Source organism: Globicephala melas, chromosome 10, assembly GCF_963455315.2.
Source record: "Globicephala melas chromosome 10, mGloMel1.2, whole genome shotgun sequence".
Taxonomy (NCBI): Eukaryota; Metazoa; Chordata; class Mammalia; order Artiodactyla; family Delphinidae; genus Globicephala; species Globicephala melas.
The window spans coordinates 10300081-10327662 of record NC_083323.1 but is presented as its reverse complement, the minus strand read 5'-3'; the positions used below and the strand labels follow the sequence as shown (position 1 = coordinate 10327662).

Sequence of the window (27582 nt, the reverse complement as noted above, 5' to 3'; positions counted from 1 at the left end):
TCTTTTACAAACAGGGTGATTGAGGCACAGCGAAGGCAACTGGTCCAGGACCATACAGCTGTAACTGGGGTACCAGGATTCTAATCCAGGTAGTTTGGCTCCAGAAACGTGCTCTTGGAGACCACCACGGAGTTGACATCCAAATCAAAAGAAGGATCAGCAATCTTCGGCCATTCACTAATAACTCTGTATTGAGGACCTACTGTGTGCAAGGCACCGTGCTAGGCGCTGGGACCTCTGGGTCTCGCTCTCACCGTTGTTAGTCTAAGAGAGGGAGTGGGGCTGGGAGTTGCGGAGGTGGGTTGGGGAAGGGCAGGAATCTTGCCTGTTACAGGCAGAAGAGAGGAACAGGGAGACGGGCTGGGCGGCCCCTTTAAAAGGCGGGGCCTGGCGAGCGGAACTGCGGGGCGTCTCTGCGGGCACTTCCGGGAGGCTGGAAACGCTACACCGGAAGTATCAGGTGAGAGGGAGCGGCGCCGCCGAGGCCTCACCGCTATGGGCCGCAACAAGAAGAAGAGGCGAGATGGCGACGGCCGGCGGCCGCGGCTCATTTTGAGCTTCGACGAGGAGAAGCGGCGGTGAGTGTCAAGGCTGGACCGTATCCTCTTCGGACCGCCGGGCAAGACTAAGGCTAGGTCCGCCGGCACACGCTCACGCGGAGGGCCCTTCCGGTCCCGCCCTCTGGGCGTGGTGCGAGGCTCCCGGGGAAGGAAGCGGGCGCACTGGGCCCCCAGCCCAGAGGAATGGAATCGTCCGACCCGCCCTTACTTCTCTTTTCGGCTCCCCAACCCGCCTAGCGCTGCTGTGCGCGCCGCCCGAGAGCGGGGAGCTCGGGTCTCCGAGCGGTGGCTTCGACCTCCCTAGCCCAGCCCGGCGGCCCCGCACGCAGCAGACTCAGCTGCTTTTGATGAACGATGAGTGAATGAAACGAGTGGCTTAAATTCATTTATTCGCCAGGCGATTACTAAGCTTCTTCGGGGTGTGCGCGCCAGGCCTCGGAATTCCTGAGTCGGACCCTTAAACCTTAGCGTCCGGCCCATCACATGTCCCCCACTCAGAGTGCCACCTGGGTATATGGTAGTGGGTCAGCGAAAAGCCTAGCGTTGGGCCCCGGAACAGATGGCAATGGTGCAGCAGGCTCTAGAGAGATGAGAGGGGCTGAGATCAGATAGGGGGAGGGAGGGAAATGCTGAAGAAGCATCAAGAAACTCAGGGTGGGACTTCCCTGGTGGCGCAGTGGTTAAGAATCTGCCTGCCAATACAGAGGACATGGGTTCGAGCCCTGGTCCGGGAAGATCCCACATGCTGTGGAGCAACTAAGCCCGTGAGCCACAACCACTGAGCCTGCGCTCTAGAGCCCGCGAGCCACAACTACTGAGCCTGCGTGCCACAACTACTGAAGCCCATGCGCCTAGAGCCTATGCTGCACAACAAGAGAAGCCACTGCAATGAGAAGCCCATGCACCGCAACAAAGTAGCCCCCACTCGCCGCAACTAGAGAAAGCCCGCGCGCAGCAACGAAGCAGCCAAAAATAATACATAAATATTATTTATTTATTAAATAAATAAATAATAAAAAGAAACTCAGGGTGGCATCAGCACAACTTACAGATGAGTCCAGGGGCAGGGTCCTGGGCAAATGGGGGGTTGGTCCAATGGAGAGTTCGTGGAGGTCTGGGTGAGGGTGGCCTTAAAAGCCCCACTGGAAGTGGCTTAATTCACTGAGTAATGGAGTTTGCCAGAGAAGAAGGGACCCTCACCTGTTCTAGGTTCAGAGGCCCTCAGCCTGTGCCCACCACCTGGCCCTGTTGCTGGCAGCTGAGAGTCCTGGAGGGTAGTGAGTGGAGAGAGGCAGCATCTCCCTCTCTTTCCCTATCTTACGCTCTCTGTGACCTTGGGCAAGTAACCTTGCCCCTCAGTGTCTCCCATCTGTAAAATGGGGATGTGTACCTACTACGCAGGTTGCTGTGAGGATTATATGAGTGAACGTACATTTTTGGAATGGTGCTTGGCACGTGGTGAGTGCAGTATTAGGTTTTCTTTTTTTTTTTTTTTTCTCTTTCTAGAGCAAGCTCTTCTTTCCTTGTATCCTGACTTTCTTTCTTGCCCCTCTGCTGTAGGGAGTACCTGACAGGCTTCCACAAGCGGAAGGTGGAGCGGAAGAAGGCAGCCATTGAGGAGATCAAGAAGCGGCTCAAGGAGGAGCAGAAGAAGCTCCGGGAGGAGGTGCAGAGGGAGAGGGCAGGAGAGTGTCTCTGACTTCCAGGGGACTTGCAGCCTTGATGGCCCGAAAAGGGGCACCTGCAGGGATGAGGGGAGGTGTGGGCAGGCCTGGGGAGCAGTTTATACAGATAGAGACACCGTGGGCCCAGGTCTGGGGAAGGTTTACGGTGAGATCTCCTGGCCTTTCTGTTCAAGCCATGGTCTTACCCTGGAGGTGAGCAGCGCCTCTGCCTGAGGTTGGGCTGAGAGGCCATACTCACCATGTTCCCTTCCCTTTGGTTTCAGCGCCACCGGGAATACTTGAAGATGCTGGCAGAGAGAGAGGAGGCGCTGGGTAATCCCATCCTTGGCCTGTCCTGGAGAATAGCCAACGGGCTGAGTTTATTTATGCCTTGGTGGGTGGGAGGGGAGGGGTGTGAGGGCTGCACAGAAGCTGACGTGCCTTGCTTTAGGGATCTTGGTGGTGACCTGGCAGCCAGGGGTAGTCCTCAGCTGTCTCTAAACGTCAGCGGATCAGAGACCAGGAGGAGATCCAAACCTCTTGGTAAACTGATCATGAGCAGAAAGGCCGGCTTCTGAGGCCTGGAGGGACTGGGGGTGGAGGGGTAGGGGAAGCAGCAGCTCCTGGTGTGGCTCCAGCTTTGTCCTGGTGGGGACCAGGGGGTCTGAGGTCTCCCTGGAGCGTGAAGGGAAGAGGTGGGGGTCATTTACAGCATTTGCAGGCCAGGCTCTGGAGCTGGGGGCTTCCTGGATGCCCTCCAATAGAGCAGGGGAGGCCACTGCACTCCAGGGCTGGGGGCAGGGGGCAGTGGCTGGAGCCTGCTTACTTGTGCCCTGGGGCTGAGGCCTGGCTCTGTGCCCACTCGCACAGAGGAGGCAGACGAACTGGACCGGCTGGTGACAGCAAAGACAGAGCCGGTGCAGTACGACCACCTCAACCACACGGTCACCGTGACCACCATCAGCAACCTGGACTTCTCAGCGGCCCGGCTGCTCGGACTGCCCCCGCCTGAGGTGGGTCTCCCTCGCGGCACCAGGGAAGAGGGGACACAGGGGCAACCTAGCTGGCCAGGGGCTCACTAAGTGCGGGTCCATGTCATGGGATTCCAGTGTGAGGGGCTCTTTCCTCTGGGGCACCCTCCAGGGCCTGGACAAAAGCCCTGAGCCTGGGGCTTCAGGGGCCGGCTCTACCACTAGTGGCTGTGGGAACCTGGGCAGGTCTCTCTGCCTTGTCTGCTTCTCTTCACCACTACCTTGGGGTCGCTGATGATAGCAGCTGCCTCGTGGGGTCGCTGTGGAGGATAAAAGTGGTGGATCCACTAGAAGCAGGCGAGAGAGCAGTTGATTGTGATCACTCACTGCACGGTATGTCTCTGTGCCCTGATCTGTGGGGTGGGAGTCATAGCAAGTTCCAACCAGCATTTTTTTTTTTAAAGAAAAGGAACACAATATCATTGAAAATATCAGAAAGCATCACAGCAAGTGCTGTCTTATGAAACGTTTGTTTCAGTTAAACTTGTGTTTGGGTCGCGTAGGGGTTTATATGCGTGTGCACGTACAGTCACCAGGTAAACCACAGCCCCGAGCATGGGTTACGGTGTCCTTAAGTTCGAGGGCCACCCCTTTATTACATCCTTTCTGAGCTCACACTCACCTTGTATTTGGTGCTCATTCTTCTGTAAGTTCTGATGCAAAGACCAGTCTCGTCTCCGTCTTAGAGTTCGTTCATTTGTGAGTGTTTTGAGTGTGTCCACTGTAGGCTGTGGTGGTGGAGAACTTTGGAATCCAACTCTGCCCGTGTCATCCCTGCTTTAGGGCACACGTGGCCTTTCTGCCCACGGCCTTCTCTGAGCCCCGACCCAGGTGAGGGAGGCGGCAGGTCATGCCCCCACGCGACAGAGCCGCAACTACTCAGGGTGCCCAGGCGCCTCGATCCACCGCTCCCTGACAGTCCTTCTCCTGTGCTTCTTTAGCAAGGGGCCGGGCACAGGTCTGAGGAGGGGGCGTCATCCGCGGAGAAGCCGACCAGAGCCTTACGCAGGAAGTCCAGAGACCCTCTGCTGTCCCAGCGGTGAGCCCTGGCCTGTCCTCCCCTGTGAGCCTGCTGCTATGGCTGGCGTTGTGAGGGCGCCTGTGGTGGGTGGTGTGGGGCACGTGTGGGGCCCTGGGCAGCCCTCTGCTCTGCTTGTCAAGTGATCTCCCTCACTGCCCCCCATCTCCACCCCCTGAGAATGTCTGACCCTGGGTACCCCTAGTGCCTGGGGTAAGGGCCTTTCTTGCTGTGAGCTGAGGAGCTGGCAGGCCCTCGGGGGACAGAGCGTGCTGCCTTTGGAATGGCGTCCATGGCCTGTCCTGATTTCCCCTCCATGAGCTGGGCCATCAGTCACCCCCCTGCCCAAACTTCCACCCGCACCTTGTTCCCCAGGGTAGACTGAGGCCCGAGCCTCACCAGCCTTCCGCCCTCCCACAGGATCTCCTCTCTCACGGCCTCACTGCACGCGCACAGGCGCAAGAAGGTCAGGAGGAAACATCCCAGCCGGGCCCAGGACTCCACCAAGAAGCCCCCAAGCGCCACTCGTACCAGTAAGACCCAGCGCCGCCGGCTAACAGGCCAAGCCCGGCACAGCGGGGAGTGAGCCCTGAGACCCAGGCCGTGCCCCAGCCTCGGCTGCAAGGACCTGTCCTGTCCCAGCTTGGCTGTCCCGTAAGCCAGCCTGCACCCAGGCGCTGACTCCTCAGCCCAAACTTGGGAGGCCAGCACCTCTCCGGCCTGGGGCTTAGACTCCAGCCGACGCAGGCGGCTGAGAGCTGGCATCCGCCAGGGGGAGCCTCCAGGGCCACGTTTGGGGCATCTTCCCAAATGTATACCCCACCGAACCTTGATTACATTTGTGAAAGTAAGCGCACATGTGGACGGTTTGTCCCTGGCCCCCATGCCGCATGCCGAGGGTAGGCGTTTGGGGTGGAGGGAGCTGCTGGAGTGTGGGTCATCCTCACTGTCCAGCAGTCCTCCCTGTGGGCACGAAACGCTAGCGCTAGGCCCGGGCCCCCAACCCGGGTGAAGGCCGGCGCCACCACTGGTAGAGGCCAGGGCCTCCCTGCAGCTCTGGGACCTGGGCCGGTGGCTGAGCAGAGCTGGGCTCTGCCTTTTCCTGGCTGGGACCTTTTGCCTCTTCCTTCTCCTTGGCCTTGTTGGCCTCCTTAGCTGACGTTGAAGGGGTGGAGACGGGGAAGTCCCGGAGTATTCCTCACCCCCGCAAACTTGGGCAGCTGCCCCAGGCTTCCAGCAGCTCCCAGACAAAGCCCCACAAAGAAGGAGCGATTAGTCCCTTGTAAAGAAAATCCACCTCCACTCGCCTGAAGGCCTGGCCCTTTCAGAGCAGCCCCTCGTGAGGCCGGCTGGTGCTCAGTGAGGCCTGCTGCTTTCTCACACTTCTTCCAGGGAGACCTTCAGGTGCGGCTTCAGTGCTGATGGAAGCCAGCCTGTTAGTGACCCACGTCACCCACACTCCCCGCTCTTCTCCGGACCGAGCTGGGCTGGTGGCAGAATCCAGGTCCAGCTGCCTCAGGTGGATGTGGTGCCGGTGAGGACAGCCGGAGCATCTGTTCTGGAGACTGTCAGACCCCACTTGCGCTGACTGGTTCCTGTGACTCTGGGCCAGGGCACAGGAATTTCAGGTTGCACCCTGATTAGTGGAGCTGTGTCGGGCCCTGACACTAGGACTGCAAAGGCGAGACACATGAGCTCTAGGCCCCTGTGCAGCTGATGCACTAGTGAGTGTGTGTGAGGGGAGCGCAGGTTCTGCTCAGCCGTGGGACGCGGGGGCTCCTGGAGGAGGGGAGCAGGGATCGGGGGTCCGCAGAGCCGGCCTTCCCCTCCACTCACCCCGTGGCGGGGCTGCCAGGAGCAGCCCTGGCCCTGCACTGGGCAGGCGTTCTCCCCTGTCACCATCAGCCCGCCGTCTGGTGCTGGCTGCTGCGGGGCTGAAGGCCACACCTGGCCGTGCGAGTGTGAAGCTCAGGGCTTGTGGCTGGGAGGCCCGGTCACCTGGCTTCTTGGCTCCTTCCACCTGCTCTCCCTGCTGCCTTCCTGTTGTCCTCCCCGTGCTTGGGGTGGGGCGACTTGCCCCGTTCGGCTGCCTCTATCCAGGGCAGAGGGCAGAGCTTGTACAAGCTGTCCAGGTGGTTCTGGTACTTGGCCCGGGGCAGTGAGTCTCTCCCTCACAGCCCCTTGTGATCAGGAGCAGAGATGAGCCTGGGGAATTCGCGCACACAGCCGGGCTGGGGTTTGAGTCCTGGCTCAGCCGCTGGCCCACTGTGTGAGCTCCTCACTGCTGACTTCACTGGGACTGTTTCCCCACGTGTGAGATGTCATAAGACACCTATCTCGCAGGCCTGCCTGGAGGCTGAAGGGAGACCATGTGCATTAACCTCTTCCCACGGCTCCTGACTTTCCCAGGTGTGTCTTCCGTGTGTGCGTGGCTGCCGCTGAGACACCATGCCGGGCTCTATTCTCCACCCCCAATGACATAGGATGTTTTACAACTTAAACCTATATTTGTAATGTTTACTAGTATTCAGTTCTCATCCACTCTCTCCCACGTGTGCCCTCGGAAACCAGCAGACCAAGGAAATTGAATCATGGTAATTTTTGCCAATCCTAAGATTGAAAGTGATAGAGTCAGAACTCTCTGGAGAACTTGTCTTTTCTCTCCATGTTCTACCTGGATTCTTCCTGTCGCTCCCCATCCTGTGGGCCCTGTGGTTTGGGACCTCTAGGAGGTTAATCAGGAAACATTAGATTTAGCTACATATAATATGAAACAAGCTTTTAAAATAACTGGCTTATGTAAGAGAGGAATTCTCAGGTTAACAAAGATGGAAGGTAGCTAGCCTGGAGTGGAGATGGCAGGCTTTTAGCTTTTTGTTTTGTGCCATTTTCAACATATGGGTTCCACCTCGTGGTGGTCCAAGATGGCTGCCTGAGCTTCAGCCATCATATCTGCCCCTCAGCTGCAGGAAGGAGGAAGGGACGAAGGTCGGGGCCCTCCTTTTAGGAACACTTGATGCTTGTGCTATTAGGTAGGCGGCAAAGGCTTAGGGCAGGAGGAAGAGGGAGCTCCCAGTTGCAGGGAAGGCTGGGGTCCGTGGTCTGTTCTGGAAAACCGTGTACCCACTAAGAATTGGGGATTACGTTACTAATGGGAGAATTGGTGTTGGGGTGCAAGCAGCACATTCTCACACAGGAGCCAAATATGTAAAGGGCTGTCCAGAGGGGATCCAACTGTGGAACTAAAGCCATAGCAGACGCTCATCCAGATGTTCCTGTTACCGCAGTGAACTTCCCAGATGGGTCAGGCCTGTGCTAGTAAAACAAGGAGCAATGGCCATGGTTACTGGGAGCCAGGCCTCAGCTCAGTAGAGGAAAGAACTCTCCTAGTAGGATCCGTTTTGGGGTGGCCTGATTCTCCCCTGGGGGCTGAGGTGAGCAGGCTGGGTGGAGCTGCCTGCCAGCGCCTGAAACTGAGGAGGGGAGGGATCTGATGTTAAGCCTCAGCTTCCTTCCTCTCCAAAAACCCCTTGACCTTGATGTTCCCTGGACTTGAGCTGTTGCCCTCCCTTTAGCTGTGTGGAGGACTCTGGGGAGGGGTTCCCAATTCATCGTGAGCTTGGAGGGCTTACTGCCTGCTCTTTTGTGAGCAGGTCCATCTTAGAAAAGCCCTCCTGGGACTTCGTTGGTGGTCCAGTGGTGGTTAGGACTCCGTGCTCCCAATGCAGGAGGCCCGGTTCGATCCCTGGTCGGGGAAATAGATCCTGAACGCTGCAACAAAACTAACAGATCCCACTTGCTGCAACTAAGACCCGGCGCAGCCAAATAAATAGTTATTAAAGAAAAAGAAAAAAGAAAAGCCGTCCTGTTCCGAGCAAACATCTGCCTCCTCCAGATGCCAGAGAAGCCCTTTAGGTGTTTGCACCCTGCCCTCCACCTTTCTCACCTCGGCTCTGAGCTGCCTCCTCCGGGAAGCCTTCCCTGACACCTGGCAATCAGTCATTTCTCCATCTGGGCTCCCGGGATACTTTGCGTTTCTTTCTTTTAAACACTGAACGTATTATAACCTGGTTACCTCTTTCCCCCCAGCCAGGCCCTGAGCTTTCTGAATGGGAAGTTGTGTCGGTCATTTCTGTGTTTCTGCTGTTGAAACAAGACCTGAATCGCTGTAGGTTTTTGGCCAGTTCTGGCTGGATTACACTGGACCCATTCCCCCTCCTCACAGGTGTTCCCACGTAACCCTTGAAATAATCTTTTTGAGATTTTCTTGGCCCTAGTGCCATTCTTTCCTGTCTGCAAGTTTCCGAATCTAGTTTTTTTTTTTTTTTTTAACATCTTTATTGGGGTATAATTGCTTTACAATGGTGTGTTAGTTTCTGCTTTATAACAAAGTGAATCAGTTATACATATACATATGTTCCCATATGTCTTCCCTCTTGCGTCTCCCTCCCTCCCACCCTCCCTATCCCACCCCTCCAGGCTGTCACAAAGCACCGAGCCAATATCCCTGTGCCATGCGGCTGCTTCCCACTAGCTATCTACCTTACTACGTTTGTTAGTGTGTATATGTCCATGACTCTCTCGCCCTGTCACAGCTCACCCTTCCCGGAATCTAGTTTTTTCTCCTCATCGCCACAACCGTCTCCCGTGGGCCCTTGCTGAAACCTTCCCTGTCCAGTGAGCTTTGCCCTCTCCCTTCCCCCTTAGCCATCGTGATTGGCAAGTAACCAAAAGAAGGAGGACGGAAAACAAATTTACCAAGCACCTCCAATGTGCCAGTGATGACATTAACTCAACAGCAGCACTGTGAAGTGGGTAGTACCTCCATTCGACAGTTGAGAAAACTGAGTCTCAGGTTAAGTTACATCAAAAGTTACCCCGTTATAGATAATAAGACATGATCCTCACGTCTCATGAGGGAGACAGACACATAGAGATCACCCTGGAGGTCGGTTCAATAAAGTATAGGCCCGGGGGGCACAGAACAGAGAGGAGGCGACATTGAAAGGAGTCTTGGAAGATGGCTTGGCCAGGTGGATGGGAGAGGGGATGGGCAGGCCGAGAGCCCTTGGTGAGCAAAGGTGGGGGAGGGGTGGTCAGCGGAGAGGAGAAAGCTGCAGAGGCCGGCAGGGACCAGACCCTTAAGGGCCTCAGATACTGAGCTAAGGATCTGGACCCTTATCTTGGGGCAGCGGGAGCCTCCGATGTGGGAGTGGGGGTTGAGCCTGGGGAGAGTCAGAGTCAGGGATTCATTTGAGAGAAATCTCCCTGGTGGCAGCGTCAGGGTGCACCAGGGGGACTGGAAGCTCCAAGACCCTCCAGCAATAATCCAGGGGAGGGGTGGGTAGACCCTTCTCTCATGCAGGTACCACTTGCTCTCTCAGCAAGTGTTTACTGAGCACCGGTAGGGAAGTGCTTAGTAAAGCACCGGTATTGGGTGGTTAGCACTGGGGATACACTGGTGAGCAAGACAGGGTGGTCCGTGCCCTCCAGGGACTTACATTCCCTGAGCTGTTTCTATAGGGACAGAGAGGAGGAGAGGTGATAACATTTACTGAGCACTCACTGTATACCAGGCACTCTTTACCTGGTTCAACTCACTGAGTTCTCACCATAACCCCACAGGGTAGGGAATTCCATTAAGCCCATTTTGCAGGTGAGGCACATTGAGATGCCCCCCAACCCTTCCCTGATGTCCTCCAGGACACTGTTTCAGCTGAGTTCTAACTGCTCACTGTCTCTCAGTTGGAGCTGGGATTTAAGCTGAGGGTCATCTCTGGCTGGGCACATGTACATCTCCAGGGAAGGATCAAGAAGGTAGATATACCCAAGCCATGGGTCCTTCCGCAAAGAAATAAGTCACACCCTAGATACCTACGTTAACACTGCCGGACTCACTGAACAAACCCAAAGAAACGGGAGGTGGAGATGCAGGATCTTACCTCCAGGGGGCGCCACTCACATGGTCGACAATGTGAAAGACACCCCAGGAACAACGGGAGTCTTGCACAGGAGCCCGGCAGAGTGAGCCCTCACTTAAGGCTGGGGAAGCCAGGGAGGGCTTCCTGGAGGGGGTGGGCATTTAAGCCATAACTAAAGGATGAAAATCTGTGATTTACCATTTCAGAGACACTGCATAAAAGAGAAGTCCTGAGGATTAGTTTGATTTGACTCACATAATGTTTAAAAACGATTTGACGTAGCCATATTTAAAATTTTTTGAGGTTTTATATAAAAGTTCAGATCTCCAGCTTCAGCTTCTGCAGGCTTTGGATCACCACTTTACAGGGTAGGTAGCTTTGGGCTGGAGCCAGCCCTGATGACTGCTTTAGAGACTCATAGCTTCCAGCCCCTGCTCCACTGGGTTACAGCCCCCTGCATCGCTACCTTGCCTGCCCAGACCATGTGACACTCCAACAGGCCTGTGAGCCCGGAGGCCTGGGATGACCCTTCCCGCTTGATCAGTGAGGAAACTGAGGCTCAGGAGGGTAGAGTGGGATTAGAACTGTCACTTACTGTTCTGCTTCCCCAAATCTCTGAAGAGGTATGTCTGCGCCGAGGGGAAGGGCGTGAGCCAAGGGGTGGAGGTGAGCAGGCACAGACTCTTCAGGGAGCAGAAAGGGGAATGGGAGGCTGGGGCTAAATGGTGACAAGTGGGATGCTGCCCTGGCTGCCACCATTATGCCCTGAGCCATCCCACAGAACTCAAGAGTGTGTTTTCAGACCAGGCACTATCATCGAGGGTCTGGGTGGCTTTGGGCAACTTGCTTGAGTCTTGAGTTTCCCATCTGTACAATGGGGTTGTAGCTGCCCTTCCCATCACAAGGATGAAAGTACCAGTGTCCCCCACAGGAGGGGGCTCCCTCCAACAGACCCCTTCACTCGTCCCAACACACCCTTGGCTCACCGGCCCCCTTCAGGACCCTGGCTGCTGCCCAACCCCGATCCCCCCACCGCAACTGTTTTCCCTGCCCTGGAGGAATGTAACCAGGTAGCTCCAGAGCTGCGGAGAGCACTCAGGACAGCCCACCAATCCCACCCACTGACTGTCCCCCTCACCTCCTTATTCTTTCCCCTCCAGCCTCACCGCTTCTTTCCCCTCAGCCTGAAATGCTTTTCCCAGGACCTGCAGGCTCACTGCCACGTCTTCTCCAGGTCTTTGCTCAAAGGTCGCCATCTCAGAGAGGCCATCGCCGACCACCTTATTTATTTATTTTTTAATGTTTAACATTTTCTAAATAATTTATTTTTGGCTTTTTGTGATGTTAAGTAAGAAATAGAGCCATTGGAATTGTTTTATTGACTAAATATATATGTGTATATATATGAGATCCAGCTGTAAATACTTCCTGACCACCTTATTTAAAAAGTAATGCTCTTGGGCTTCCCTGGTGGCGCAGTGGTTGAGTCCGCCTGCCGATGTAGGGCACATGGGTTCGTGCCCCGGTCCGGGAAGATCCCGCATGCCGCGGAGCGGCTGGGTCCGTGAGCCATGGCCGCTGAGCCTGTGCGTCCCGAGCCTGTGCTCCGCAACGGGAGAGGCCACAACGGTGAGAGGCCCGCGTACCGCAAAAAAAAAAAAAAAAAAAAATGCTCTCCCCACACCAGCCACTTCCAACCCCCCGACCCCTTCATTTTTCTCCTTAGCACCTATCACTAGCCGACATACTCCATGTATTGCTTCTTTATCTTGTTTGGGATCTGATCTGTTTGTCTCCACTAGAATGTAAGTGCCACAAAAATAGGAGTTTCGCTCTTTTGTTCACTGATGTGTCCTCAGCACGCACAACAGACAAAGTAGGGGCTCTGTAAGTATTGAATGAATTGAAGTGTCAGGAGTGCCACGCTGAGTTGGCCCCAGATTTTACTGGTTGGTGGGGGCTAGAGAGCTGGGGCCATACCCAGAGTTTCAAACTCAAACCAAGCACCCACCCACCCCCTGACTCAGAGAGGTCAAGTAACTGTCTCAGGATCCCATGGCCTCACTACAAGAGCTAGAGCCTCGCTGCTCCCTGTTTTGCTTACAGTAATTGGGACTAAGCAGAAAGATCATTATCCTTGTTATGAAGGTGTGCTTTCACCCACTCCGTCCTGTGCCAGGATGACCTGTTTAGGGGTCTGTCTCTCCCCCTGGTCAGTGGGCTCCCCCTCTCAGAAGAAGCCACGTTTTATTCATGTTACCATATCCCTGGTGCCCAGCACAGGCCTGGCATGTACCAGGTACCTGTGAATGTCTGAGTGAACTAGTGAATGAAGATGCTCTGTATTGGCCAGTGGAGTCCAGACACACCAGGGTTTTAGTCTTGGCTCTGCCACTTACTAGCTGGGTGACACTGGCGAATTAGTTCATTTCTCTGATCCTAGTTGCTGTGAAATGAGGATCTTGGTACTTAATCCTTCAGGTTACTACGTCCTCAAAGATGTAAAGATTTTGGAATAGAAGCTGGCATAGTGCAGAATGTTAGAAAAGAAGGCATATTTTTTAAAAAGGAGGAGATTTGCATTTTGTGAGTGAGCTCCACGTCAGTGGAAGTGTGCAAATGGATGTGCAAATGGTCGAAAACCCCTGGGCATTTCATTTCATCCTCACAGGTACTACTGCCACCTCCATTTTACAGATAAGAAAATTGAGACGCAGAGCCAAAGCCAGCCTAGGAGACTGTGGCGGGAACGAACCGAAGGGAAAGAGATTAAAAAGAGCCAGAACCGCCAGTGCCAGCCCTCTCAAGAACCCCCTGGGAACCCTGCCACTGCTGCTCGGGCTGAGCGTGCAGCGGGTCTGGCGCTCTGAGGCATCTGGGCGCCGCCCGCCTCCGCCCCGCCCCTTGCCCTCGGGTTGTCCAATCCCAAGGTCTTCATGTAAATGAAGCACCTAGAAAGAGCCTATGCGAGTGGCAGGGGCGTGGTCTTCGTCCACCTTCAAGGCAACGTTCTGATTCATTGTTAAAATAGAAAGGCTGTGACCCCTGGCACCTCACCCCAGCACCCCCTTGTGTGTGGAAACCCGAGCCGAGGTTAGTCCCGCGAGCGGAAAGGTTGAGAGGGAGGAAAGGCTAGTGGGAAAAGGTAGAGGGCTGAGGGACACGAGGAGGGACTGTCTGACTAGCTGGATGGAGGGAGGTCCAGGGGTCCATTCCCCGGGTGGGGCATGCATGTCCGCTGAAGGTTTTTCATTGTTATATCCACACCTAAAGTGCATTTTAGAGAAGGATTCAGCCAATTGGTTGGGGGTGGGAGGGGGAAGCGGGAGCAGTGAGGGGCATGTGTATAAGAGCACCCCACACCCGCCCACAGGGGATTAAGCTGCTTTCTCAGTCCGAGGCGTTGCTCCTTTATGTGGCGGGATTGGGAAGGAACCGCCCAGGCTGGGCAGGACGGATGCCTACTCTCTGCACTACTGGGAACAGGGAACGACGCAGGGAGATAACAGCTCGGGGAGAATTGGAGACCCCGGGGCCACTGAAGTGCCAGTGGTGCCCCCAGCCTCCACCGTGCCCTGCCACTTCCTCAGGTTTGATGGTGAAGGAGCCAGGAATCTTCTCCCTGGTTGCCCCAGGGGAGGATGTGAAATTCCCCAGCTCTCCGCCAAGATTGGCAACTAAGGCCAGATCCCCTGTGACGCTTTGGAGGAAACTCGACAGGTATGAGCAGACGACCTGGGGTCACAGTAAGGTGCATGTGTATTTGGGGATATGGATTCCTCTCACCCCACCCCGCTTGCTGGGGTGAGGAGAGCATCTTCAAGTCGCTCTTCTGACGGGGCTCCCCCGCCCCGCCAGGGCATGGGGTTGGAGCCCTCAGTGGCGCCCAGAGGAAGAGCCCTGTGCTCAGCACAACACCAGGGGTTCTCTTTGGCTGAGCTCTGCCAGACTCGCAGAGTGACCTTATGTTGTTCACTTTCATCCATGATTTTGTCCTCAGTTCTGAAAATACCTGGCTGGCCACTTGCCTCACTCTCAGGGTTTCCCAAGGGACCTGTGTGAGTTGGCAGTGTGATCCGGTGTCCCTCACGCCCACCTCTGGGAGGATGGGGAGGCACAAAGACTGGGTTTGAATCCAGTTCAGCCACTGGGCCTTTGAACAAGTTATGGAATCTCTGTGAGACTTAGTTGCCTCATCTGAAATTAGCATTAATTTTATCTACAGTGCAGGATAACTGTAAGGCAAGGGTACGCAAACTTTGGGGTGCATTGGAATCGCCTAGGAGACATGTATAAAATGCATTGTATAAATGCCTTGTATGAGTGCCTCACCTCCAGAGATTCTGGCTGGGTGGATCAGGGAAGGAACTGGGGATATGCATTTTATGAGCAGCTCAGCTGAGTCTAATGCAGGGTCCTCAAAATACACTTTGAGCAACACTGCAGTAACGACTAGAAATCACGTGTCAAATGTTTGGCAGAGTGCCTGGTGCTTAGGAGGTGCTTAATGAGTGTTTGTTGAGTGAATAAGTGACCAGGTGAAAGAATTGATGGATAACCTCATTTCCTTGGTCCTTGGCGGTCTGGGGGCAAGCTGGGGCTGGAGTCCGGGTGGGCTGCCAGCCAGTCAGCTGGTCTTTGCCTCCCCCCGACCCCTAATTCTTCCCAGGCCCCACCATCGGATTGCAGGAGCTGCCCTGGCCTGATTCAACTGATATGGAGGGGGTGGCTGGGAATGCCCCCTGTGACCACTTTGAAGCTAATGTGCTTGCCCAGAGATGCTGTCAAAACTGCTTCCACACTGAGGAGGCCCACAGAGCAAGGCATCAGGTAGGCAGGCTTTCCTGAGTGGTGGTTTGGGACAGGGGAGTCTGTGATGGGGGTGCCTGGCTGGGCCACTAACTTGCAGCTGAACTCAGACACTGACCTTCCTTGTGGTCAGAGCCTCAGTTTTCCCAGTCTGTACAATGAGTGGGACCATGTTAATGCTTCCCAAATGCCAGTTATTCTCCTCCTGCTCTTACGATTTTTCTGCCAAGCCTCATATAACCTATTACTTACCGTACTGTCCATTAAATCAATACGCATTTTTTCACTTATATTAAAACAAAACTTTACATCACCACCACAAATAGAAAACTAGAATCATATTCTTTATATAGAAGGTTCAAAGGAAAGAATAAAAGAGGAAAAAAAAACCAACCCAGAAATGTCACTAAATTCTAACTAGAGAGTGTTGTCAGCTCAAGGTTCTGAGCCTGAGCCCTGCTGTCTCTCTGTTAAAAAGGGAGATTGGTAGGTGTTAGCCATTAAAGATACACACATCCACTGGAGACTTTGTCCTTGAAGGTACGGAAGGAGTGAAAGGGGAGGCATTTTCTCACTTTGTGAAGGATGAGGTTTCAGGCTAAGCCCTGGTCCGAGTAAACCCAGAGCTATGCGAAGCACGGGACTGTGAATCTCCAAGGGCGCTGCAGCCTTGACCCCCTCATGGCTCTGTGTCATTCTCAGTGAGACTCGAGGCTCCCCTTGAGCCTGGCCGCCATCTCCGTGCAGGCATTAGCCTCTAAGAGGTGGCCATTATAAGCGAGTTGCTGTTCAGCTTTGGAGCCAAGCAGACCAGAGTTCCAGTCCTAGGTTTGCCATTTACCCGCTGTGTGACCTTGGGTCATTGACTGCTCTGGTTTCACTCTCCTAATGGGTAAAGTGGGGCAACAAGTCTTCTCACCCAGGGCATCTGGCCCTGCTTAGCCCAAGTCACATGTGGCTAATTCGATACACATTCGTTTCCTTTCTTCCTCCTTCCCGACCAGAAGAGTCAACCTGGGAGATTCTTTTCTACCTGTCCTGATACCTCCAAAAACAGCTCCCCTACCCTCACCCCCAAGTTCAGGGAGCAGTTGCCTGAAATCCCTTTGAGTCCATCTCCCATGCAAATGACCTTCTCCCGGTGGGTGGGGAGATGGCAAGCCTGGAACAGGAGGAGAAGCTTGGATTCAGACAGGTCTGAGTTCTAGTCTCAGTCCCACCACTTCCCAGTTGAGACCAGTTGGGCCAGCTCATGTGTTCACATATATTGAATCGGTGCTTAAAATGTGCCAGGCATTATGCTAGATATTGGGGAAACAGTGACAAATAGAACAGACACAGTTCCTGGTTCATGGGCTTGTAGTCTAGCAAGAGAAATGGAGACTAAGAAAGTAATCATGCAAATAAGTTTTTAATCATGGTTGTGATAAATGTTGTAAAGGAGCAGCAAGTGGCATGAGGGTAAATGATAGGACATTCGGGGACTGTTTCTCGAAGGAAATGCTACTTTAACTGCTTGGTAAGGGCTGGGAGGGCATCGCCAGTGAAGCTGGGGTAAGAGGAGTGGAAGGGAACAATAAGTGCAAAGCCCCTGAGGCAGCAAGGAGGAGGCACACTGGAGGGTGGAGAGAAGCCAAGGATGGAGAATGGGGTGGGGGCTGGGTCTCACCGCCTGTGGGGACTTGTGGACATGCTGAGAACCTTGGACTTTTTCCTGAGACGCATGGGCAGCCACTAAAGATTTTAAACAGACGAGTGATGTGATCAGATTTGCATTTTCAGAAGTCACTCTGACTGCAGGACAGAGAATGGACAGCAGGGAGTGAGAGTGAACAAGGCGACCAATGAGGAAAAAGTGCAATTACTCATATCAGAGGTGACAGAGACTTTTTTTTTAATTAACTAATTTTATTTTGGCTGCACTGGGTCTTCATTGCGGCACGCGGGCTTCTCTAGTTGTGGCGCACAGGCTTAGCTGCGGTATGTGGGATTTTAGTTCCCCAGCCAGGGATTGAACCCAGGCCCCCTGCATTGGGAGCATGGAGTCTTAACCACTGGAGTACCAGGGAAGTCCCTGATGCTGGAGATTTTGAGATGGAGACAAATGGACACATTTCAGAACTAACTGAATAGGAGAATCTAAAGGATTTGGTAAATGAGTAACGTGGAGAGGCTGGAACATGGCTGACTGCTGTGTTATTTTCTGAGGCAGAGTTCTTGGAATGGGAGGCCCATTTGGAGTTGTTTGGGGTGGTGAGTGGGAGGTGCCTGGGGGACACACTGGAGATGAGAGGAGTTTACTTAATATGAGGAGCTCAGGAGCCAGACCTCTGCAGGAGATAGAGGCTTTCAAGTCATCAGGATCTGGCGCTGATGAAAGTCCTGCTCATGGATGAACAGTTTCAAACACATAGAGTCCCAAAATCTGTGTGTTAGAAAAGCATCCCCCAGCCAGATCCTTAATTACACTCCAGCACACACTCATCCCTGAGGGGCCTGATAAAGGTATCACCTGGGGCTAGAGCCAGTTCTGACATCTTCACCTATGTTAGAAAATGCAGGGACTTCCCTGGTGGCGCAGTGGTTAAGAATCTGCCTGCCAATGCAGCGGACATGGGTTCGAGCCCTGGTCCGGGAAGATCCCACATGCCGTGGAGCAACTAAGCCCGTGAGCCACAACTACTGAGCCCATGTGGCACAACTACTGAAGCCTGTGCGCCTAGAGCCCGCGCTCCACAAGAGAAGCCACCGCAATGAGAAGCCTGCGCACCGCATTGAAGAGTAGTCCCTGCTCACCGAAACTAGAGAAAGCCCGCGCGCAGCAACGAAGACCCAATGCAGCCAAAAATAAATAAATAAATAAATTTATTTGAAAAAAAAAGAAAGAAAAAGAAAATGCAGAAAGGGCCCCAGGTCACAGAGCAAACCTTTCCCAGAAGCTTGCTCCAGTTCCCCATGATCCTGGGCTCTGGATGCATCTCTGCTCTGCTCTCAGCTGAGTCTCCCAGGCTGGGAGGCGTGAGGAGGGCTTATCCCTGGAAATCACACAGCCTAGACCAGGTCATGGCCAGGTTCTGGATGGAGAGGGGAGGGTCTTGCTGTATGCCAGGCCCCATACATTCCTTTTCAATGCATCTATTCTTAAGTGTCTTTAACATTTTATTGACTTAACACTAATAAAATTCTATTGAATGTTTTTACATTATTTATTATATTTAAGATGTACAGACCTGGCGGTGTTCTAAGCCCTTTTACTCATATTAACTCATTTAATTCTCATAACACCCCTAGGGAGTGGGTCCATTAATCACCTCCGTTTTGTAGATGAGGAAACCAGGCTCAGAGAGGGAAGTCACTGGGCTGAGGTCACCCAGCTGGGAAGTGGAGGCGCCAGGATTGGGCCTGATGACTGTCTGAGGCCAGAGCCCGTGCTGACCCGCCAGACAGGAAATCAGAGCTGGGGATTAGTTGCTGGGCCTACTCGTGTGGATGGTGGGTAGTGACGGGGGCTGGAGGTGAAGGCAGGGAGGAGGTACCACGACAGGCTGGGGCTCCTGCCGGGCCCAGCTGGGCTGGGACCCCTCGATGATGCCCAGAGTGCCGCTCCCTCCTTATTCACGCGGCAAGGTCCCCAGGGTAGCCAAGGCGCCAGGCCGGGCTGCAGATCTGACACCTCCCGCTATGGAGCGCTGATCAGAATCTGGCTCCCGGGCAGGGGGCGAAACTGAATCCAGAAGGGCCTTCCTTCTCTGGCTTGGATGGCGCGGCAGACACCCCAGCCCCACTCCTTGGCACTGCCCAGGTCCCAGAGTGGCGGCCTTCTTGGAACCCGGAGACTCTGTGCCCACCCCAGGGCTGCGGCCAGGCTGTGGCCTCCGTCCCGGTTCTGGGCTCCAAGGTCCCCAGGGAGCCCGGGCCCAGGCCCCCGCCCGGCCCCGCTCTCAGGTGAGCCGCGAGGATCGGGTTCCTGCGGTTTCATGTCCTGCATTGTTCTTGGCTGGGCCCCGGCTTATGAAACAGTAATGAGGGGCCCCTGCTCCCGCAGCCGGCCCCTCTAAGGTTTCCACTGCCTCGGCTGCCGCCACCTCGGCCCAGAGTCGGGGCCTGGGAGGGCAGCAGCGTGGGGGCCTGAGTTGGAGCCCCCCGGGTACGAGGGTGCTGACAGCCGCCAGCCGCCACTGCCGGAGCCCGCCGCCCAGGTAATCCGAGAGGAGGCGGGGTGCAGGGTGCCGTGGCCGCTGTCCCCCTCACCGGGGGGAGGGCCCTGCCACCCTGGGAGGTGGGGAGGAATGGGGGGGCCTTCCCGGAGGCGAGCAGCCGTTCCCCCGGGTGAGCCCAGCACCAGCCTTCGCAGGTGTGGCCCTGCTCAGGGCAGGAGGGAGAGAGAAACCCTCAGCCAGCTCGGGGGCCCTGACCCCAACCCCTGGAGCCTTGACCTTCCAGCCCTGGAGGCCCCGGCCCTCCTTTAGGAGCGCACATCTCTCCTTTTCTCCAAGGTCTTCCTTCCCATCTCCTCCTCCCTCAGACTACCTCTTCCTGCCTCAGACACTTTCCTTCATCCTCCGGACTAGCTTAATCCTCCCTCTCCCTCCTCATCCTTGAGTTCTGGCAACAGAAGACCCTTTTGGATCCTTTAGTGCCCTTCACATCCCCAGGCACAGACTCATACCTGTGTGCCGAGACACACGTGCTTGCTCGTGTACACAAGTCAGGTGGGTATGCTAATGCGTGTGTTTATAAACACATATAAACAAACGTCCATGCACTTATGCAAACAGACACATCAGTGTACCCACCAGACATGCATACACATGCGTGCACATGCGCATACTTGCACACACGCAGGAATTTATACGAACACATACCTGTAGACATGTGCGCATGCACATAACCTGTACCTCTGCCAGCCCCCAGCTTGGGTCCCAAGGAGCACTTCCAGTCTGATGGACAGCTCTCCCTGAGAAGTGGAGATCCCAGGAGGAGCTGTCTGGAGACTCTTCCACACCGCCTGGTGGGGGGAGGGGCTGCACAGGGGGAGGGGAGCCCCCACGTGGGCGACGAGCTGCCTCCTCTCCGACTCTGTCTCAGGAACCCGGGAGCCCTCCAAGTGCTGAGGCGCCCTATTGCGACCTGCCGCGCCGCCCAGCCGCCCCTGAGGACCCGCTCGGTGCCTCGACCTCCAACTGCCAGTCTGTGGTGGGTTCGGGCCTTGGGCCAGGGCCTGAAAGGTGGGTAGAACCCTGGGGCCTGAGGAGGGGTTCCCGGGGTTGGATGCCCTCACCCATCCCACCCCACACCCCTTCATGCTGGCAGCCTCCGTCTGTGATGGCTGCTGTCGTGGGTCACATGGTCAGTCCACTCGGCCTGGGTACAGGCAGCAGTGGGCATGTTCCATGGGCCCTAGCTCAGGGGATGGAGCGCGTGCACCCACCCTGCTGTGGGCATGGCCCACAGGCCACTCACATTTCCTGGTTCCCTTTGCACTGCTTTAAAAGATTAAACAGTCTCAGCGCCCAGGGGCGCTTTTTATCACCCACCTACCTGACCATGCACTGCCCCTAGGCTCTGGAATTCCCTCCACCCCGGGGCCTAAGTTGGACCGAAGTCCCTCTTTGGGGCCATGGTGCCTTGGGAGGACATGGCTGAGGGTCTAGAGACCTGGGTTCCAGCTTCAGCTCCTTTCCTGATGGGCTGTGGGACCTTGGGCAAGTTATTCCCTCTTTTTATACCTCAGTTTCCCTGTTTAAAAAAGAAGCGGGATTGAATCAAATCAGCATTGATTTGCGAACATGTGTTCCTCATAGGTAGGCATTATTTTACAAAAAACAAAAAACAGCTCTGCCGTCAAATATGTTTCAGAAAGTCTGGTATAAACAAATTGGAATATTGTTTTTGCAGGACTTGTCAGAGCTTTTAGTTTGCTAGCATGCACTGTGCTTTTGGGTGGGGAAGGTAGGAGAAGAGTGTAATATGTCTCAAACTTATTTGATCACAGACCTCTTTTAAGGGTCATCACTCATTTCTGTCTCATAGGCCAATTTGTGGGTCACTTTTTTTTTTTAATTTTAGAATTTTATTTATTTTTTATACAGCAGGTTCTTATTAGTTATCCATTTTATACATATTAGTGTATATACGTCAATCCCAATCTCCCAGTTCATCACACCTCCCCACCACTTTCCCCCCTTGGTGTCCATTGTGGGTCACTTTTTGGGGATACTGCCAGCTCTAACCTACTGGCTTCTTTAAAGCAGGGCTTTCTCTACAGCTCCCTCCCTTGGCATCCAGACCGGTGGCCCTGTCACTGCCCCTGGAGCCCTGCTCCCTCTCAAAGCCCCCTATTAGCCCAGCATGATTCTGTCTTAGTCTTACAGAGCTTGGGGTCCTCTCTCCTGCTCCAGTAACATGGTGGGGGTTGAGGCCACAGCCCTGGTTCACAGTGCATCTCTGCCTTTTCCTAGCTCTGTGACCTTGGCCAGTCCCTTGACCTCTCTGAGCCTCAGTTTCTTCATCTGTAAAATGGGAATCTTTACACTCACTTCGAAGGGAGGCTGTTGGAGCTAAACGAGGCAGCCCACGTGAAGGGCAGAACACAGGCAGCCCTCGGTGTTAGCTCCCTCCTCCACTCAAAAGTGAGGTGTGTGTGCACCTGGGTGGTGGTGGGGTGTTACTCCTTAATTCCCATCACTTTGAGGGAAAAAGTCATGGGTCTGTCTCCTCTCCCAGGGGCCCATCAACAGGGCTCCCTGCAGAGGGCCTCACAGCCACCCCCAGGACGCAGGAACCCGAGGCAGCACCCTACCTGGAGGGCCTGGCCTCCTCCCTGTGCGGCAACTTCAACGAGAGCCCTGACTCTGGCACCAGCTCCAGCTCTGACTGCGAAGCCCCTGATGATACCAGCGACTCGTCTTCCGTGGTGAGAGGGGGGCGGGAGGCCAGGGCAAGAGCAGGTGTCTGCCCCTGGGCCAGCCCTGGGGTCCCACGCAAACCCCCAGACGGGGCTGAGCCTCTCACAACAGGGAACGGAGCCGAGGTCCTCTGGAGCCTTAGCCAGCATGTTGGGCTGCCCCAGACCATGCACCTGGGAGGGACCGGGGGCTCTGCAGGGCCAGCCCAGGGGGCTGAGGGTCTGGCTATGAAAAGGTGGAGGCAGGTGTTTCAGTTGACAGGGAGCTTGTGCATCGTCAACGGGCTCCAGCTGCCAAAAACTCTCAGTGCACGGAGGGCCGGGATGTTGGGTGTGGTATCCAGATCAGGAGTGGGACTGGACCTAGGCCCTGCCCTGGTCACACACGGCTAAGCCCCATGGCCAGCCCTGGCATAGATCTCCGAGGGTCAGAGGAAAGGGAGCCGGCTGTAGGGCCTGGCAAGGGCGGGGAGCTATTTAGCCAGGAGAAGAGGAGACTCAGGGGAACTTCTTGGGACATGCGACCCTCAAAGTGTTGTCCCGGGACAGAAGAGGCCAGCTATCCAGGAGACCCCAGGGGAAAATGATAAGATTCAGAATAAAACGACCCAGCCCTGCAGGCATTGTCTCAGGAAGACTCACCACCCGACTCTGAGGTGGAGAGTTTTATGTCCCTGTTTTGGGGCAAAAAATCTGAGGCTCAAAGAAGGGAAGTGACTTACTTGAGGCCACACATCTGGGAAGTGGTGGGGCTAGACTTTAGGGGTTTTTTTGTTATTATAAATTTATTTATTTTTGGCTGCATTGGGTCTTTGTTGCTGCGCACGGGCTTTCTCTAGTTTTGTTGAACGGGGGCTGCTCTTCAATGTGGTGTGTGGGCTTCTCATTGCTGTGGCTTCTCTTGTTGCGGAGCACAGGCTCTAGGCGCGTGGGCTTCAGTAGTTGTGGCATGCGGGCTCAGTAGTTGTGGTGCACGGGCTTAGTTGCTCCGTGGCATGTGGGATCTTCCCGGACCAGGGCTCGAACCCGTGTCCCTTGCATTGGCAGGAGGATTCTTAACCACTGCGCCACCAGGAAAGCCCCTGGGGCTAGACTTTGAACTCACCTACTTCTCTCTGGATCCTGGGGGTGTCTCTGGGGCAGGGACCGCTATTCGAAGGCCCTCCTACCACACGGAGTCTGACTACCCTGGATTCAAGTCCCCTCCCATATAAACCATTTCCCAGCTGTGTGACTTTGGGCAAGTTCTTAGCACCAAGGGACATACCTACTGCACAGGGTTGATTGAACCTTCGCTGAGTTCACACCTTCCAAGAGCCCAGCACAGTCCTGAGCATACAGCAGGTGGTCTTGCAATGTCAATTCCCTTTCCTTCCATCTATCCATCTCATGCTGGGAGTGCAGGCCCTGGGCTCTCTCTCCTTGCTCTCCAAACAGGCTTTCTCCTCCCCTTCCCTGGCAGGACTGGGACACTGTTGAGAGGCAAGAGGAGGCCCCCAGTGGGGACAAGTTCACCGTGATGATCCCACGGAAGCCACAGGAGGGGCCAAGGGCTGACAGTGCCCGAAGGGCTCCTCCTCTCCTCACCCGGTCCCCTGTAGGAGGAGACACTGCAGGCCAGAGAAAGGAGGGTGAGTACCTTCTGCCAGGCCAGGTTGGTCCCTGTGACCACAGGTGTGGTGATGGCCAGGGGCCTGGGAACCAGATAACCATTTCTCTGGCTGCGTGGGCCCCTGGGTACATCTTACTTTGACAGCTTGCATCTTAATAACAGTAACGGTCCCCATATAATTATGGAGCAGGCAATGTGCCATGCAATCTGCTTTAAATACATCATCTTGCAACTGGTGGGTCAGGATCTTCAGGTTGCAAGTGATGGAAACTGGCTGAGTAAAAGTCTAGAGGAATGCCTTCGGGCATGGCTGGATCCAGGTATGCAAATGGCATCAGAAATCTGGTGTCTGCTCTTCTCTCTTCATTCTCAGATCCTCCCCTGATGGTGGCAGGATGAGTAGCAGCGGTATCAGGCTGTATCCTACCTAATTTTCAACTCCCACAGTAAGCGGGCACAATCTTCCCTATAGATATAGCTAAAGTCCCAGGGAGGGTTCTCCCTGGGACCCAGCATGGGTCATGTGCCCAACCTGGAGATCAGGGATGGGATCAATCCCCTGTTCAAACTTCATGGTCTGAGAGTGGAAGAGAGGAGATGGCTCAAAGGAAATCAAGGAGGTGTTGTTTCCAGAGAAAGGCAGAAGGCTGCTGGTCAGGCCAAGCCCACAGATGCCCATGACACTGGTCAGCGTCTCACTGGTATGTGAACCCAGGATGCTGGACCCCCAAAGTTTGGGCCCTCCATCACTACTGCGCTGTGTTGCCTCCTGGTCTGTGTCTTCAGCATCATCAGGATTTAGAGATGTGGGGCGGGGCATCCATGTCCTAACCCCAGAAGGCAGTCTTGGCTTCCTACGGCTCCTGTAGCATTCAGTCATCAAACACATGAGCACTAACCATGTGTAAGACCTGATGCTAGATACCTTGGGCATTCAGGAAGAGCCAGTCATGGTCCCTGCCCCGAAAAGCTCATCATCCAGTAAAGCAAACAGATGGGAGATGACAGACAGCAGCTCAGGACAGAGGAAGGGCAGAAACAGCTGTGCGGGGTTGTGAGAAGGGCTGGGGGTGAGGGTCGGGGTAGGTCCGGGGTCCGGGGAGAAAGAGCTTCATTCCAGCCGAGGAAGGACTCAGAGGAACACCTTTTGGACTTGGCACTGTAGCTGAGGAAACAGCTGGGTAAAGGCATGGAGGTGTGAAAAGGGAGTATCCTGGTATGCACAGCTTTAGCAGAGGTGGTGGTATATAGCTGGGCCAGACCATGCGGGGCCTCTAGAGTCTAGCCAAGGAGTCTGGACTTTCTTTTGTAAGTAGCAGGGGGCCACAGGAGGTTTTTGCGAAGGGGAGCGATGTAATTGGTCCTGTGCCTTAAGAATTTCACTAGGGCAAGGTGTGAAGGATGAATTGAAGCAGGACGAGGCAGAGGAGACTTTTGCAGTTTAGGAGACCATTGCAGCCACTGTAGTGATAACTGGTTTAGGCATGAATCACCGGCTGATGCTAAATTCCTGGGTGAAGGGTTGTCAGGGAACAGTATATTCACACGGTCTCAGAGTATCGCCCCTCAGATTACATATCGATTACAGAGGGAAAAGGCACCCTTAGGATGGGAAGATCTGGCAGACAGCACCTTAACCAAGTGGCCACTCAGCATCCCAGCATGGGGCAAACTGGCCAGGTGCCCCCATGTGTTGCACGGGGGAGGACGTGGCATCTTTTCCAAGTCCAAGAGAGTGGGAACTGATTTTTGGACAATTAGACAGGAGGCTGTGAGAGCAAGTGGCCCGTGGACAGGGAGGGCCTCTCTGGGGAGGCGACATTGTAGCTGAGATCTAAGTTCAGAAACAGAAGGAAGAGCCATTGCAGAGCCTTAAGGAGTGGGCAGAGGTGGCAGGTTGGAGGAGAGAAGAAAGATGGGGTGATAGGAGCATGTGGAGTGTAGGAGAAGGGGGTGCAGAGGAGGCCGGTGTTGGGGGCCACCAGTAACCTGACCCTCCCTCCCAGCCTGTTCCTCCTCCAATCTGTTCTATGTCACCACCCATCCGGAGGCTCAGGTCCCAAATCTCGTGTTATCCCGATTCCTCTTTCCTCACGTTTTACATCCAATCAGCAGCAATTCTGGTCAGCACCTCTAAAACACACCCCAAATATGTCTCCTTTTTGCCATCTTTACCACTGCTCCCCGACCAAACCAGGGGTTATTGCCACAGCGCCTTCAGATCTCCTGTTTCTGCCAGGCCCCTTTAGTCCATTCTGCCCCCAGCAGCTGAGCCATCCTTTAAAAACATTCATCAGATCTTGTCAGCACCCCAGCCTCCACTGCCCTGCCCCATCAGGCCCTGGGGAGAGTGTGTATGGGAAGAAGCGCCTCCCCAGTGCGAATGGCCTGAGAGCTGGTGGGGTTTTGTACTAAATCCCTGCTTTCTTGCTCTTAAACACAGGGGCCGTGGGGTGGGGGGACCCTCACTATGTGACCTGCTTGATCAAAGGCAGTCACCACTGTCTGCCTGGCGGCAGGTTCCCAAATTGCAGCAGGAGGCCACGGCCTGGGGGGAATTAGCCAAGTCCAAGATGCTGGGAATGCCTTGACATCCCTCTCGGGGCACCTCTCAGTTTGCAGACACACTCCATGGGGCAGGCTGTGCCGAGCCCGGCTAGCTGAGGGACAAAACACAGATGCCCTAGAACCTCTGCACAGCCTGCCCTGTGTGCTCACTAAGGGGGCTGCAGGAATGAAGTCAGATCCTGGGTGGGCCAGGCTCCAAGGGATGCTTGTGATGGGTGGGAAAGGGAAGAAACCGGGGCTGGGGGTGCTGACCCAGCTGTGAGCCACTGGGAGTGGTGGTAAACGCCATCTCAGCCAGTGCACATGCTCAAAGGGTGGGAAGACTCCAGGACGAGGTGCAACTCAGAGCTGGAAGGTGGTGGCACAATATTATTGCTCACTTATGGTGTGCTAGACACTTTCCTAAGCCCAGTAGACACAGTAATAAACAAGAAGGCGAGGCCCCTACCCACAGGGAGCTGGGAGGCCGGTGGGGGCAGGCAGAGCCTTGCCACACATGGGAAATGCCTGGATTTTATTCCAAGTGCAGATGGGAGCCCTTGAAGTTTTTGCTTTTTTTTTTTTTTGTGGTACGCGGGCCTCTCACTGCTGTGGCCTCTCCCGACGCGGAGCACAGGCTCCGGACGCGCAGGCTCAGCGGCCATGGCTCACGGGCCCAGCCGCTCCGCGGACGTGGGATCTTCCCGGACCGGGACACGAACCCGCGTCCCCTGCATTGGCAGGCGGACTCCCAACCACTGCGCCACCAGGGAAGCCCTGCATTTTTTTTTAATCTTTTAGAAGAGTTGCAAGGATAGTACAGAGAGTTTCCATCATACCGCTTACCCGGGTTTTCCCAGTGTTGACATCTTACATAACCATAGCCCTATTATCAAAATTAAGAAATTAAAAAATATATATGTTAAGAAATTAACACTGGTAACAATACTACTGACTAAACTACAGACTTTCTTTGGATTCACCGTTTTTCCACACATGGCCCTTTTATGTTGCAGGATCCAATCCAGGATCCCACATTGTGTTTAGTTCCCATGTCTTTCAGTTTTCTCCCATCTGTGACAGCTTTTCGTCTCTCCTTGTAAGCAGGGGTGATCTAGCTAGATTTGCTTTTGGAAAGGATCTCCCTGGATGGGTGATGACCTTGGGCCCAGAGTGCACATTGTTGGGGGGCTATTGCAACCATCCAGGTGAGAAAGGAGGGTAGCTGAGAGCGGGGAGGTGGGAAGAGGTGGATGAGAGGAGCGTGCAGATTTGGAACGTCGTGGGGCATCAGACCATCACGCAACCACAAGGCAAATTTTTTTTTTGGCCGAATCGCCGGCTTGCGGGATCCTAGATCCCGGTCTCGGCAGTGAAAGCGCCGAGTCCCAACCCCTGGACTGCCAGGGAATTCCCAACAGCGCAAATTTTAAGTGCTGCTCTGTGCGTGGTTCCAGTTCCTCGATGGGTGCTGGAAACTCAAGACTTCAGTGACACCAGCTCAGAGAGTTTG

The 27582-nt window shown here is 54.7% G+C and overlaps 2 protein-coding genes across 7 annotated transcripts in view; both read left to right on the top strand.

Annotated features, from left to right (window-relative positions):
- Window positions 1-439: 439 nt before the first annotated feature.
- On the top strand, window positions 440-12910 carry NOL12 (nucleolar protein 12). 4 transcript variants are annotated; one of them, XM_060307102.1, is made up of 8 exons: window positions 440-578; window positions 2121-2226; window positions 2509-2557; window positions 3095-3237; window positions 3983-4086; window positions 4197-4294; window positions 4694-4806; window positions 12866-12910. In XM_060307102.1, exons 1-8 carry the CDS (start codon window positions 496-498, stop codon window positions 12893-12895), a joined length of 726 nt encoding a protein of 241 aa, XP_060163085.1. In that variant the 5' UTR covers window positions 440-495; the 3' UTR covers window positions 12896-12910. The 4 variants fall into 4 exon arrangements, with proteins under 4 accessions (XP_060163085.1, XP_060163084.1, XP_060163083.1 ...); XM_060307101.2 differs by lacking the exon at window positions 12866-12910 and adding an exon at window positions 5666-11833; XM_060307100.2 differs by lacking the exons at window positions 3983-4086; window positions 12866-12910 and adding an exon at window positions 5666-11830.
- A 225-nt stretch (window positions 12911-13135) lies between these two features.
- The window catches only part of TRIOBP (TRIO and F-actin binding protein), a 57912-nt gene continuing 43465 nt past the window's right edge, over window positions 13136-27582 (top strand). For all 3 annotated transcript variants that reach the window (XM_060307098.1, XM_060307097.1, XM_060307099.1), the window contains exons 1-6: window positions 13136-13287; window positions 13785-13914; window positions 14864-15024; window positions 20092-20231; window positions 21730-21919; window positions 23373-23541. In XM_060307098.1, coding sequence (XP_060163081.1) covers window positions 14911-15024; window positions 20092-20231; window positions 21730-21919; window positions 23373-23541 — 613 coding nt within the window. In that variant the 5' untranslated portion in view covers window positions 13136-13287; window positions 13785-13914; window positions 14864-14910. The remainder of the gene's footprint in view (window positions 13288-13784; window positions 13915-14863; window positions 15025-20091; window positions 20232-21729; window positions 21920-23372; window positions 23542-27582) is intronic.

Coding starts and splice junctions, on each gene's coding strand:
- NOL12 (XM_060307100.2), top strand. CDS start 496: ATGGGCCGCAACAAGAAGAAGAGGCGAGATGGCGACGGCCGGCGGCCG. Junction 3,238..4,196: donor TCGGACTGCCCCCGCCTGAG/GTGGGTCTCCCT, acceptor GTGCTTCTTTAG/CAAGGGGCCGGGCACAGGTC. Junction 4,807..5,665: donor CCCAAGCGCCACTCGTACCA/GTAAGACCCAGC, acceptor CACTTCTTCCAG/GGAGACCTTCAGGTGCGGCT.